Source organism: Bubalus kerabau, chromosome 20 (assembly GCF_029407905.1).
Source record: "Bubalus kerabau isolate K-KA32 ecotype Philippines breed swamp buffalo chromosome 20, PCC_UOA_SB_1v2, whole genome shotgun sequence".
Classification (NCBI taxonomy): Eukaryota; Metazoa; Chordata; class Mammalia; order Artiodactyla; family Bovidae; genus Bubalus; species Bubalus kerabau.
In genome coordinates this window covers 54,524,947-54,539,157 of record NC_073643.1, presented here as the reverse complement: position 1 = coordinate 54,539,157, position 14,211 = coordinate 54,524,947, and the positions used below count along the sequence as shown (strand labels likewise).

Genomic DNA, 14,211 nt, shown 5'->3' with positions numbered 1-14,211 from the left:
AGGTGATCAGGTCCCTCTTCTTCCTAAGGGCCTCTCAGGATACCCCACCTCCACCCCACCTCCATGATCCTGAGAGGGCCTTCTGGCCCTAGCCCACTCCCTCCATGACCTGCCCTCTCCTCAGAGCCTAGTTTCCCCTTTAGGACAATGAGTGGAGCTGAACCAGACGGCCTCCAAGTTTCTGCTGGAGGTTTGGGAATTTAGGGTGGGGCCAGGCCGGTGACAGTGATGGGGGTGGGAACCCCCACCACGCAGCCCCGTGTCAGCCCCAGCCTTACCCGTGCTCCAGGCCCTGGCAGAAATCCCCCACGTGATTCCGCCCATCTGGCCACTTCAGGGTTCCCCTGGAACACAGTCGAGGTCCACAGTCACAGGTCCATGGGTGTCAGGCCCACCAGACCATCCTTCAGCATACACAAGTCCCCCAGCCGGCCTCCACCGTACACTCTCTCAGAGGCCTCGATTGCCCTTGGACTGGACTCTCTGCTCCCACTGGGCTTCTTCCCTAAGCTCTACGACCCTGTACGGGCTCTCAGCCTTTCCCTACTCCTGGCACAGCTGCCCCTGCAGCCTCACGGAGGGCACTCTACACCCAGAAGGGAAAGTTCTGGAAGCATCCAGGTTGCCTTGTTCCCTTGACCAACAGGAAGCTTAGAGATAACCTTCAAGTTCAAGCCAAGCACTAGGAGTCAGTGGGGTTTCTACCATCCTCATCTCCTCTTCTGACACAGCATTGCTTTTTCTGTGTTTTTGTTCACAGGCTTCCTGAAGCCCTTTCTGGAAGTAGGCAGGGTATCAGAAATGAGTGGAATGCTTGCCAGCAAAACCTTGGCAAGTCCCTTCTGCTTTCTGGGCCTTAGTTTCGCCAGCTGTGGCACAAATTAGGGCCACATTCTTCAAAAGCCTATCTGCCTGTAGAGTCGTATAGATCTGCAGTTGAGGCCAGGCTCCCCCTAGAACCTACCCTGAGGCCTGGAGAAAGTCAAGGTTTCTGCATCTACAAAGGGCATGCTAACACTCCCTCAGGCCATTCTTGTAAGGGCCACCAGAAAATGCTACACAGACACTAGTTGTTCTTTCACCCGCCTTGAAAACAGAACAGTAACTGTGGACCCTGCAGTCCGGCCTCCTGATGCCTGTCCCGGGCTCTCCAGCCTCACTGACATCAAGACTATTTGGCACAAACCTATTATGGGCCACTGCTGTCCAAGAGGACTTAAGAATTGACAGAATTGATCAGAGAGGGTAACAGCCTCTGGTTCATGCCCTGAGGCAATAAGGTCCATCCGGTCCTATGTGCCCCCCAGACTCCCAGGAGGACCCCTGCCTTGCTTGGCCCAGAGCCTCGGTCACTCACTTGCCATGGGGCCTGCCCCAGTACCACTCGCCCTCGTAGGTGGCCTGGCAGAAGCGGCCCTCTGCACGGAAGGTGTATGCTCCACAGCGGCAGGTGGGGGGTTCCGAAGGTTCCAGGCCCGCTCCCAGCACCGGGAAGTCCTTCTTCCCACGCAAGGCCTGGCACACAGCCTGGGTAACCTTCCATTGCCAGACCACCTGGGGGAGCACAGGGGAAACACAGGACAGGTCACTGCTGCTGGAGGCAGCCCCTCCAGGAAGCCTCCTGGGGTGGCTCCAGGTACCACCCCCCACACCCCACTCTGTCACCTGGGAGAACCTCCAACAGTTCCACACTGCTCCCTAGGGCCTCATCCAGATCTGAGATACTGACCTGAAGTTTGGGGCCTTCCCAGAGTGGCCAAACAAAACCATCAAGCAGGCCTCAACACTGGCTTCACAGAGAAAAATACCTGCTCTCTATGGCAGTCTTATGCCTGCGTCCAGGCAGACACCTGATTCACTCTGGCCATGGCTCCAGAGGCTTGACATTCCCAAGGAGCCTCCAGGGCAGTATACTTATGCCCTCCCCTTACCCTCCTGTCGCCTTCCCTTCCTCCCCCAATCCTCGTCCCCGAGTTCACAGTCCACCCACACTCACCAGGCCCTGCGGGTCCTTGGAACAAAAGGAGAACTCTTCCTCGGGTGTGAGGAGGTGAAACATGCACCTAGACAGATGGAGGTGATGAGTCGGCCCCAGTTCCATTCAGAAGGGAGCTGCGGGTGGGTCCAAGTCAGAGCCCTGGGGTGGGCAGGTTTCATGGGGTAGAGGGAGGGAAGGCCTGAGGTGTCACTGGAGAGGGGCACTCACCTGTCCTGCCCAGGTTCTACCCACACCAGCTTCAGATCAAAGGTGTGGATATTGTGGCCCTGAAAGAAGATGGGGCATAGGTGGGCAAGATGCTCACCTATTCTCTGGTTTGGCCTTGCTCCCAAGCACCAGCTCAGCACGCCCCTGGGGGTCCCCAGGTTGCTCGGTTCAGCATGCCCAGCACTGAGTCCCCCACCACCCCTGCTTGTTCCCATCTCCAGAGCAGCCCCTCCACCTCCCTTCCCACCCAAGACCCAGGATCAGTCTCCCACAACCCCCCACATCCTGCTCCATCAGGGCCACCAGAGTGGTCTTCCAGAAATGCAGCTTGGACCTTGTGAGCCCCTTCTGGAAACCTCCCTGAAGTTCCTACTGCCGAGCCTGACACCTGAGACCACACAGAACAGCCCCAGGTCATGTGCCCCCTCCTTTCTCCACTTGCCACAAACTCTCCTCAGCCTGAACCTTCCCTGTGCTGCTCCTTCTACCTGGAACGTCATCCCTGCTCTGAGAGCCAGACCAAACCTCCCTTCCTCTGGAACATCTTGTGTAGTGACCTCTCCCGCCTAGCAATAGCCACAGGAGAAGTGGCCCCAGGCCCAGGCCTGAAGGGGAGGAGGAGCGTGCCAGACATGGGCAAGGACAAGCGAGGGTCCCACAGAGACAACAGGACGTGCCCAGGTCCAGAGGTGAGAAAGGGCTCGGTGCCTTTTAGTGAGTGTCTTATCAGTGTACCTGGAGCACAGAGGGGGCAGTCGGGGCTGGAGGAAAACTCAAACTGCATGAAAACCCCCAAACCAGGCTTCAGGAGACATAGGTTTGGATAGGCAAGTAGCACCCTTTCCATGCCTCAGCCCCCTCATCTCCCCCAGCCACTTGTCTCTTTCCTCCTTTTCTCAACCACTCCCAAGACCTCTGGCCTGCCCCAGCCCACCTGCAGCAGGACGAGGGCATCATCAAAGAGCAGCACGCGCTCTGCCCGCAGTGGGGTGACTGTCACGGGGACGTCCTGGCTGTCTTGCAAGAGTCGGCGAGCAGGGGTGCAGAGTACATCCTGGTGAGGCAAGGAGGGAACTGCAGAGCTCAGGGACCCCCGTTCTTGACACTGCACCAGTCACCCCACTGCCTGCCTCTGCCCCAGGCACCTCCACCCACACTCTGAGCGTCTCCTGGAGGCCCCCAGGTCAGTGATGGGCACTGGGGCTCTGAGCTGGTGGCGCTTCATTCCTGGCTACTCCCAGCAAGACGTCACAACTTCTCTTGAAGCCCTGCTTTGTCCTCCTCCACCCCATCTCAGGCCATGGCCACGACCAAGCCCCCATCAACTCTCACCCAGGCTTCTACGATCCCTGCCTCTCTCTGGCAATTCTTATCCCCTTCATTTGTCCTCCTAATTCTCCGCTCTGGGCCCCAAGCCTGTCATGCCTCGTCAGAGCACAGGGGATTTTCCCCCTGTAGGGGCAGTATAGGCAGTGGCTTGAGGGTGCAATCATTCAGTGACATCCCAGGAGAGAGGGTCGGTTCTGTGACCGCTCTTCCAGAGCCAGCAGCTCACATCCCAGCCCAGGAGGTGCTCAACAAATGAGTGAAGATGGCTGGCCAGAGAAGTGTCACAGACACTTGCTTTAGCCACTGCCCCGTTTGGGTGGGGAAACTGAAGCATGGAGAACGCAGCAGGCAGCTCGAGCCACCCAGGGGGCCCCCACTGGATGGGAGGGTCTTCTCAGAGCGCTCTTCGGGCGTGGAACTCACCCTCAGCCGGCCACTCAGAGTGGGCCAGAGGGCCTGCGTGGCCATGGCCTGGTCCAGCTCCTGCCTCATGAAGGACTGCAAGTCCCCAAAGAGGCTGGCGGCGTGTATCACCAGCTCCCGGGTGGGGTGACACTGTGGGGGGACAGAGCCACAGGGGCGGGGGCTCGTCAGAACCTTCCCCCACTCTGGGATGACTGCCCCAGCCCTGCCCTGGCCCATCTGGTCAGGAGTTTGTTCTTTTCTCCCTGCTGGCTCTTCCTCTGAGGAGAGGTCAGCAGAAGGATGCCTCCGGGGGATTCAGGACCATCTGATGATGCCCCACCTGGGCCTGGGCCACGTGTCCTCACACCCAGCACATGAGTCTACATCTGCTCTCTGGGTCTCCGCTGGCTCCGCCAGGGAAGGCCCATGTAACTCAGATACCCCAGGGCAAGGACATGGCCCTTCAAACCCCCAGAACAAGATGATATCCCCAAGGCAGGCCAGGTCCTTTTCAAACAAGGGGTTCCTGAGTAAGGGGTTCCCGAGTAAAGGGTTCCCTGAGCCAGAGGCCCATTTCTCCCGTCCGTCAGCTTCCTCACAGAGGCAGGTCTGGTAAGCATCGATACCACCCTGGCCCCCTGCCCCCGGCACCCCTGCTACCTACCTCCCCGACGGTGTCCCCGAGGCTCAGCAGGAGGAGCACATACTGCTGCACATGATGGGCGAGTGGCTGGCGGAGGGCCTGGAGCAGGGCCGTGCCCACCGAGCCCTCGGAGCTCAGGCCCGACAGGACTTGCCGCAGCGCCTTCCGCTGGCCCCGCCAGTACTCACTGAGTGGAGGGAGGGCCAGCACCCCGTCACTCTCCCCTCCTCTGTTCCCGCACCCACCACCATTGCCCCCTTGCCCTGGCTAATCCCTCAGATCCCAAGACCAATCCCAGACCCCAAAGCTCTCTCCCATGAGAATAGTGGCTGAGGTTTGGGAGGAGCGTCTCGGAGACTGAAGGGATCACTGATTACAGCAGCCCTCCCTGAGCAGGAATTAGGAATGCTCCCCTGCCCCAGGGTCACTCCCGCTAGTTGGTGTCTCTGGCTTCTGTTCACAGCCTCCTGAGGCTTCCCTGCCCCTCTTCAGGGGTGTGGATCAGCGTGGGGTTGCCAGAGCCAGGAGCGCTCAGGATGAATCCTGGGGTGTGACACTCACTGCTCTGGGGTCGTGGCTTCCCCACGTCCTCTCTCCCAGACACGCCCCTCTCAGAGGCCCACCGCAGTGCCGTGCTCACCTCCTCCTCTTCACTGCCTTCTGAAAGGCTTGCACTGCCACGCAGCATGTGTAGGACTCGATGTACCTGTAGGTAGTACCAGGGATACCCTGCAGGCCCCACCCTCAGCTCCAGACCCAAGGGCCTGCCCTTCTGGGGTTCCTAGATCCTACCCGCTGAGTGGCTACAGCCCTGAGGGCCTGGCTCTGGGCACTGCTGATCTTGAGTCCTCACTGACTCAACTGGACAATTCTAACTCAGTCTTTCTTCCCTGGGAGGTCACCAGGCTAAGATCTGGGGTGTCTGAGCCTGCCACCAGGCTAACACCCAACCCCAGGGCCGAGTGCAAATCTTTGCTGAAGCCCTGAGCCAGGTGAGTCCCAGCGCCAGCCCCCAGCCCACTGGGGCTGTCTTACTCCAGGTGGACCTGCAGGACACGGTCCACGCTCTGCAGCAGCAGCAGGGACTCCAGGCCGACAGCTTCGGGGCCGCGCAGCCTCTCCCGCAGCGAGTGCAGGCTTTCCTCCGTCACGTCCCACAGCTGCTGGGAGCTCCTGTGCAGCTGCTGCAGGAGCTGCAGGCACTCTTGGCCCCAGGGGTCTGAGGCCTCTGGACCTGGGGCAGGAGCACAAGCACCCTGTGAGGGGGAACAGGGCCGCTCCACCATCCAGGGAGCACACACAGGCCCTGGCTGGTCACCCAGGAGCAGCAGCCCCACGAGCCCTGGAGGTCCTTGGGACAGGACTGGAAGCCCACGTGCCCCCTGGAGCTCAGCAAGGGACGGGCAGGCTGCAGTAGTGGGTGGCACCCTTGTGGGTTAAACAGGGGCACATTTCCACCTCCTCATTACATAGGGGCAGCACTGATGATCTATGGCCACTGAGTACACACATTCCCCGAGTTTCAGAACTTCCTCAGGTCCAGAATGTGCAGTGATCCCCTGCCATTTACAGACACGCCGATACAGCTCCTGAGATGAAGGCACCTGCCTAAGATCACTTCACAGACTGGGCATCCTGCCTTCCAGTCACGCCCTGGGTGACAGCAAGATGAGAATTTGGGCAGAGAATCCAGACCTGTGTCCTGGGAGAGATGGAATACTGTCTCCAGGCACAGCAGACCTAGGTTAGAATGGGGTTCAGAGCCTAGCTCCCCGGGGTCCCTTTGAGAAGGAAGCAGCCAACAATTGGGCGTGAGAACCCTGGACTCATCAAAAGCCATCCACTTCAAATGCCACCGCTCCCATCTGCAGTTGAGAAAGCCGTAGCTCAGAAGATCCAACCAGGGAAGACTCCTGTCCCTAGGAGGATGGTTCCTGTGGCCCCCACCTTTTTCACTGGAGAGCCTCAACTCACCGGCCTCAAGAAGGGGCTGGAGGACAAGGCTGTTGATGCGGGCAAGGGTGGCTGAGAAAACCTCCTCCAGCCGCAGCAGGGCCGCCTCCTCTGGGCTGCACATAGCCAGGGTGCCAGACTCAGGCCTGTGGACAGAGCACAGATTAGAGCAGCTGTGGGAGCACGGTCAGTGCTCATCTCAGGCCAGATGCCCAAAAGCAAGGCCCAAGACCACCCCACCTCAGAACTGAGCAGGGAGCCCAGGTCACCCCAAAGGCGAGTTCTAAACAGACCAGTGACTCCTATTTATGCTCTACTTGGACCCAGTTGAGGGGAACCTGAAGGAGTAGTAGAGAGGGCTCAGAATTGCCAAAAGAAACATCTATTTTTACCCAAAAGGCAGATGTTCCTTAAGCCCTCTGGCTTGTTCATTCCCCTGCTCAAACACCCACCATGGCTCCCAAGGGCTCAGAGTAACATCTAGTAGTGATCTGACCTAGCCCCCTCTCCACAGAGTCTCTGGAAACAAGGATATTGTCAGAAGGGCACAGCCTTTTTCTCAAGGTCATGACTCAGGACCCTCTGTCTTGCCTTATAAACAAGAAGAGGTCTGGGGGAAGTAGGGGACTGCCTGCTGGAGCATAAAGGATGAACAGGAAATAAAAGAGGCAGAGAGGACAAGGCATGCAGGTGAGGGAACCAAGAGCGCAAAGGCTCGATAGCATGAAGACCCAGGCTCGGCAGGGGGCCCACCAAGAGCTGTCTAAGTGGCTGACAGAGGAGCCATGGAGGGGCTCAGAGTCGGGGAGTGGTGATATTCAAAGTGAGACTTGGGGACACGGACTTGGTGACAGCTGCAGACGAGAAGATGCCAAGCAGTGAGAGGGTGAGGTCAGTGTGGGCAGGAGCCAGCCCCTCCATGCTCCCCACCTGGCTGACCCTGCAGGACGGGTCCTACTCCACATGTGGGGGCTTTAGGGATGAACAGGTCTTTGTACCTCCTGCTCTGGAGAGACAGACCCACCAAGAAGGCAGGATCACCTGAGAAAGGAGCCTCCTGACTGGAGAGAGAGGAAGCAAAGGGCCTAGGTTCAAACCCACCACCATAGCCAGGCTGCAGCCTCCAATCAGACACAGCCCTCTCCTACAAGACCTGGTAAACGAGGTCATCTGCCCAGATTTCGTGACTATACATCTTAGGATTGAAAATGAAATACTCTTTTAACCCCAGACTCTCAGACTCAGCCTCTCTCCAACTCTGACATGCTGAGTTGGTTGACCTGGGTGGAACTAGAGACATAATTTGAGGCAATGCTGGCAGACCCAAAAGACCAAATGGGAAGGGGTCTCATCACCTCCCCCCTCCCAGCCCTAAAGGCACTGAAGGGTATTCCAGGCCCCTGGAAGAGCCTATGATTCCCAGGGAATTGGCTCTGGGGCAACAAAGTGAGACAAGTGTCTCAGAACTCTGGCCACGAGCCCAGGCATTCCTGCCCCACCTTTCCTGCTGTTGTTGTTTCAGGAGGGTGAGGCCTTGGGAGGGAGAGGCAGGAAGGAGAAATGACTGGACACCCAGCAGCAGCCTTCTTCTCTTTCTGCTGGCCCTGCAGCAGCCCCAGGCTGCTTTGGAGGACTAAGGGAAGGTTGCTCCAAATCAACTCAGACAGACCAAGCGACCCCAGCCTAGGAGTCAGAGGTGCAGCAAGTGTTGCCTGGGCCCATCTGACTCTCACCCACATCTCCAGAAACTGGTGGAAGGAAAGACCCTTTGGAAGGTGACCTTTCCAACCTTAGCTGGCAGTCTGTCAGGGTCAGAGCTAACAGGTGAGGACACTAGCTAAAAGTGAAGGGGGGAAGGTGTGGTTAAGATAGGAGGTACAGACTAGAGACCAGATCAGGGTGAGCTGGGGACCTGCAGCATATAACTCACTGTTGGGAGGCCTTGAACATCAGATCCCAGATACTATTTGGGGCCCACCCCAGCCAATGCCACATTCGAGATGCTCTTCTCCCCCTCAGGTTTCCTCCCCTTGCCACATGGGGCTGGCAGTTGCTACCCCAACCCCGGATGCGTGGCTCACACATCAGGAGCTCCCACAGGCCCCTTCTGACCTCTGCCCAGTCTTGGCCATTTCCCAGCTTATCCAGAGCCTTGCTCATCTCTGGGCCTCAATCACCTTCTCTATGAAATGGAGAAGACTAAATTATAGCTTTTTACTCTGACTAAATCACAGCTTTTTTAGTCTTCCCTAGAAAGGATAACGGAGAAGGCAATGGCACCCCACTCCAGTACTCTTGCCTGGAAAATCCCATGGATGGAGGAGCCTGGTAGGCTGCAGTCCATGGCGTCACTGAGAGTCGGACATGACTGAGCGACTTCACTTTCACTTTTCACTTCCATGCACTGGAGAAGGAAATGGCAACCCACTCCAGTGTTCTTGCCTGGAGAATCCTAGGGACGGGGGAGCCTGGTGGGGGCCATCCATGGGGTCGCACAGAATGGGACATGACTGAAGTGACTTAGCAGCAGCAGCAGCAGAAAGGATAAAGGAGCTTCCCTGGTGGCTCAGACAGTAAAGAATCTGCCTGCAATGCAGGAGACCCAGGTTCAGTCCCTTGGTCGGGAAGATGCCCTGGAGAAGGGAATGGCAACCCACTCCAGTATTCTTCCCTGGAGAATTCCATGGACAGAGGAGCCTGGCAGGCTACAGTCCACAGAGTTGCAGCCAGTCAGTCATGACCGAGTGATCAACCCTTTCAGAAAGGATAAACTGATGGAGGGGAGCTCCTCTGGTATGGGGACCTGTTTCTCAGCTTCCCTTACCTTTCAGTGCAGCCTGGGGCCCCTGGAGCTGAGTCTTACAGACCCAGACTGGCAACACTATTCTGGGATCCTTCCAGGTCTGTGGCCCCAGAAGGATCTCCTACCTTTGAGTCACACTGCCCAAAGGAAAGGCCAGAGGCTAAGCATTGCTGGTGAGGTGGTGGGTGGGGAGAAAACTGCATTTGAGGCTAAAAACATCTGGTCTGGTAGTCCTGAAAGCCTCTGCTCCCAGGCTAGGAAGCTCCCAGGCTTCATCCCAGGGGCAATGAAATGTGAGGGCAGGACCCAGGCCAGGCATGAGTGTGCCTGAGTGTGTACGAGGAAGGAGAAAGAGGTGCTGAACCTAACACCACAGAGACCCAGCAGGAGTCTCCTCCCTCAAACAGCAGTCCCATCACCAAGCCACGGCTCGCTGGTTAAGGGCATGGCCTTCTTACCCTCTCACTCCATCCAGTTCTAAGGTTCCTTAGGAGTCTGCACAGGAGGTACATATGGGGAAGCTGAGGCCCAGGAAGGAACGGGAGGGCCCAAAGACACTAACTATAGAGCACATACATGGCTCAGACCCAGGCCTCCAGCTCCCAGTCCCATGAAGCTCACTTGAGCTAGGCAGTTCAGAAAGGCTGGGCGACTCACCTCAGGGCACACAGCAAATACCTAGGCGCCCCAGGCAACTTTCACGGTCACCATGGAGCAGGATGAGGACAGACTGGCTAGCCTTGGCATGCCCAGGTGAGTCAGCTGCTGGTCCTTGCAGCTATCTAACCAGCAGCCAGACCTGCTAGCTCACTCTGGCTCGCTCGCTCTCTCTCTCTCTCTCTCTCTCTCTCTCTCGCATTCTTGGCCTCTGTCCACGCTGGGTCCCTTTCTCCCCTGCCTTCTCCAAGGCGTGGCCCCTCAGGCCCCTTGGCCACACCCTGTCTGTGATTTCCTGGTCAGCAAGGAAGTGCTGCCTGCTGCAGAGGCTTTTTCCTGGGCTGCCTTGGAATCCCCTTGATTATCCAGCAAGCTGGGGCAGTAGACAGAGAGAGGAGGGAGGAGCTGCCCTGGGGAGGGGGCGCTGAGCTGTCATAGCTGACAGGTCCCCACCTGGACCTCTCCCCCACACCCTTCCTCTGGGCCTCAGTGGCTCCAGGCACCTTGTCCTAGACCCCACCCCTCATTTTTTCACAGCCTTCCTTCCTCTCCCTGGCCAGGCACACGCAGTCACTGGAACTTCCCAAACATGGGATCGTGTTCCAGTCACCAGGCGTTTGCCCATGCCATTCTCCCTGTGGCAACACTAGACTGCGTCACCTCCTGGCACCAAGTCCCTCAAGCTGGGTGCTGCCCACGAGGTCGCCCCACAGCCCAGACCAAGCCCCTGGGCACTGCCCTCTTGTCAGGCACGGGACCAGGGAGGCTGTCCCATGGTGACAGGGTGACCAAGGGGCAGGGAGGACGAAGCTGAACCCCGCTGGGAGGGAGGCGCCTTCGGACAAACTCTGACGGGCCCCAAGCGAGCGTGAGTGCCGCTGAGGACTGAGCAGTAGTGGAGGGGCGGCGCACGGCGGCCCGAGGGGGCGCAGAGACGAAAGTCTCACCTGGAGCGAGGAGAGAGGACAGCAAAAGGGCTCTGCCCCAGACGCGCGACCTCCACCCCGCCCTTACCTGTGAGGCGCGGGAACCCACGCGGGGGAGCGCGCTGCGGTTGCTTGCTCGCGGACGCCCGCCCCTCGCCGGCCCCGCCCCTCGCCGGCCCCGCCCCCACTCCTTCCAGGCCCGGCTCCCTAAGGCAACTCCGCCTCCCCTGCCTCCGCCCGGCCTCGGGATGTTGCTCGTGGTCCAGGACAGGGATCGGCAGGGAGGAGGCGGGAGGTGGCGTCAGTCTGCCCCGCGCACGAGGCCTCTCCTGAGGTCTCAGTTTGGCGTCCTCTAGGGTCTGGGACGCAGTCGGGGTGGTAGAAGGAGGACAGAAGGTGGGAAATTGCCCGCCCCAGCCAACACACACACGCACACGCACACGCACACGCACACGCTCACGCTCAGGAGAGCCCAGCTACGCCTTAGGAAACATCCTGGAGGGGTCTTTCCCTGTTCCACGCATCTGCGTCCCTCCCCGCTGCCCCGCCATTCTGACGCCCTGCGTACCTAGGTGCACCGGATGGGTTCCTGAAACCTGTGGCCGAGAGGAAGGTAAACCGAGGCTGCTCCTGGTGGCCAGGATGTCCTTGGCCAGCCGCCACTCTTGTCTGAATGACCTTGGGGAAGTCTCCTGCCCCCACTCCCGACTCTCAACATAGCCCGGTAGACCGTGAAGTCAGCGAGCGGTTGTCTGCGTGCCAGGGCCTGCGACCTTGGGAAAGGTGGCAGGAAGCCTTGTCCTGGAGGACCTCCTGGGAGGGGGAGGACCCACGGTTCAAGCCTGTAACAAAGTAGCCCGCTGTCTTCCTCTGGGTCCTCCAATCACTTCCTGCAGCATGAGGATTCTAGGGGATAACCGTGTCACTGACAAGACTGAGGTCAAGAGGGCCCCTCCAGAGACAGGCAGTGGAAATGAAGAAAGGATGCGGGCTGGTCTTCCCTCACTCACTCCCCACTCACTGGATAACATCACAGGCATTCCCAAGCCCAGTTTTACTGTCTCATAAACGGGGCAAGACCTGCCCAGCCTTCCTTCCAGGGTTGTGGGTAATTTGAAATGCCCTGGCAGTGCCCCAAAGACAGCTCCTACTGGGTCCACCTGCTCTTTGCCGCCTGCAGTACCCCAAGGCCCTTACCCAATCCCATCACGGATGTGCACATACCCACCTGAACTTCTCCCCCTCTACACACACATGATTCCACAGTACGTTCACCTGTGTCACATGGACCCATCTGCTATTGAACCCACTGGCAGGGCTTCTGTGTTGCACAACTTGGGTGGCAGCTCTGTCCATAGGCACATGTGTGCAGACTCATACACTGCTCCACGGAACACACACTGAGACTCAGACCCATGCACGCAGACAGGTCACTGCAGAATACTTGTGTACTCCAATGTACTTGAGTGCCCCTGGACACAAGTAAATGCTGACGAACACACAGATCTCACCCAGGCCCGGCTCAGCCCCAGAGCTATTTTGGGCCAGGCCCAAGGCCAACAAGCTCCCAACAGGCCCCAACCACTGTGTCACAGGCCTCAGCCTCCCAGCCCCCACACCAGCCTAGGCTGAGTCCAAGATGCACTGGATCTCAGCCTGGCTCTGTAACAAAAGGGATCCTCCCTTCCTACCTGCTGCTTCCCTAGAGCTGAACTTGGAACTCTGGGGTTTCAGACTCCAGAAGAGAATGTCTGCAGGGTCCCCTGGCCACTGCCAAATGACTCTGCCCACAGCTTCCAACCCAGAGGCCCTAGAGGCTGGACTGGATCCCTACAGGAAACCCACAGGAGCTAAAAATAATACGCAAGGGACAAATAGGCTTCTGCAGGCCAGCGTTCATGCCACCATGTATAGGGGGACACTATCTTTCAGAGAAGCCAGGCTGGAGAGCTTAGGGGTCCAGAGCTCTGTTTCCCCAGACCTGATGGGCCCAACTGGGAGTGGAGCATAGAGTATGTGTGGCCCCTCAGAAGTAGAAACAGTACTGAACAGTGAGCAGAGCTCACTGGATTACAAGCTGAAAACTGAGTTTGAGGCCCCAGTTCCTGAGTGACCTTAGGTAGGACACAACCTCTCCCTAGGCTTCAATTCTCACAAGTAAGCAGAGGAGAGGAGTAAAAAGGTGGGAAAAGCTTTAACTTTCAGGATGTTCCTTTCACCATGGTGTTTAACATTGGAGAATTGGAAACACACAAGTATTCGAGAATAGGGAACTGATAAAGTATAGCTGAGGATTTGTGCTTGGTTTGGGGTTTTGTTTTTCTGCCTGCACCACAGGGCATGTGGGATCTAAGCTCCTTGACTAGAGACTGAACGCGTACACCCTGCAGAGGAGGTACAGAGACCACCAGGGAATTTCCTCTACATGGGTTTTATACAGTGTAATTTCAGGCTGCCTTTAACAACGATAGCAATAATGATGGTGACTTGCATTTATGAAGGTTTGTAATGTGCGGGTGCCACGATACTGTACTTATACCCATTTTACAGATGAAGGGTTGAGGCTTAGAGAGATTCACTAACCCACCGAAGGCTCGCAGCTGTCAAGAGGAACATGACCCAGAAGTCTTCATTTGAAGCTTTAATAACTTCAGAAGTTATAAAATATAAAGCTCAAACTTATAAAAAACAGTTTGAAAGTTTCATCACATATCTTCTTTAAGCTGATTTCATCGTGAACTTTGGATAACTAATTTTTGGTCATGTTTTGTCATCTTCAGAGGCAGAAAAGGAACTTCAAATAAATTTTCAAATGGGGTCTCTTGTAAGTTTATAGCTTTATATTTCTGAGGTTATTAAAGCTTAAACTTACACTAACGCTTCGGGTCCACATTGTTATTTTAAGTCCATTTGACTCCAAAGCCTGCATGACAGTACTGACATTGTGTTTAGGGAAGGTGGGGATCTAGGATGTTGTACTGGGAACAACCTCTGGGAAAAAGGTATATTGATAAATGGCATACAGTGAGATTTCAGCTGTATTCAACAGCCTGAGGAGAGGTAGAGCCCACTTGGAGCAGTGGCCATCTCAGGGACACACATGATTGTATTCCCTTTCAGATTTTTTCATTGGGCTTTCCCTACTTTTTGGATGGAAAGAAGCAACGACACACTTCCCTCCTGGGCTGAGCCATCCCATCAAGGCAAACCAGATTGTACTCATCACTCCCACAATTATTAGATCATATAATCCTCCCATCAGCCCTGGGATGAGAGTTTTGCCCTCTCC

At 57.0% G+C, this 14,211-nt stretch overlaps 1 protein-coding gene across 28 annotated transcripts in view; it reads right to left on the bottom strand.

The window, feature by feature from the left end:
• The window catches only part of ALS2CL (ALS2 C-terminal like), an 87,519-nt gene extending 74,796 nt beyond the window's left edge, over positions 1–12,723 (bottom strand). For 25 of the 28 annotated variants that reach the window (XM_055558541.1, XM_055558540.1, XM_055558522.1 and 22 more), the window contains exons 1-11: positions 11,011–11,121; positions 6,558–6,682; positions 5,619–5,817; positions 5,224–5,289; positions 4,605–4,770; positions 3,959–4,090; positions 3,141–3,260; positions 2,207–2,265; positions 1,997–2,063; positions 1,358–1,554; positions 279–344 (exon numbers count right to left, since the gene is read on the bottom strand). In XM_055558541.1, the coding sequence (XP_055414516.1) occupies positions 279–344; positions 1,358–1,554; positions 1,997–2,063; positions 2,207–2,265; positions 3,141–3,260; positions 3,959–4,090; positions 4,605–4,770; positions 5,224–5,289; positions 5,619–5,817; positions 6,558–6,660 (1,175 nt within the window). In that variant the 5' untranslated portion in view covers positions 6,661–6,682; positions 11,011–11,121. Of the gene's footprint in view, positions 1–278; positions 345–1,357; positions 1,555–1,996; positions 2,064–2,206; positions 2,266–3,140; positions 3,261–3,958; positions 4,091–4,604; positions 4,771–5,223; positions 5,290–5,618; positions 5,818–6,557; positions 6,683–10,943; positions 10,967–11,010; positions 11,122–11,490; positions 12,394–12,613 lie in introns of those variants that run through there. The other 3 variants (XM_055558533.1, XM_055558534.1, XM_055558535.1) reach the window with 3 other exon arrangements.
• Positions 12,724–14,211: the final 1,488 nt, after the last annotated feature.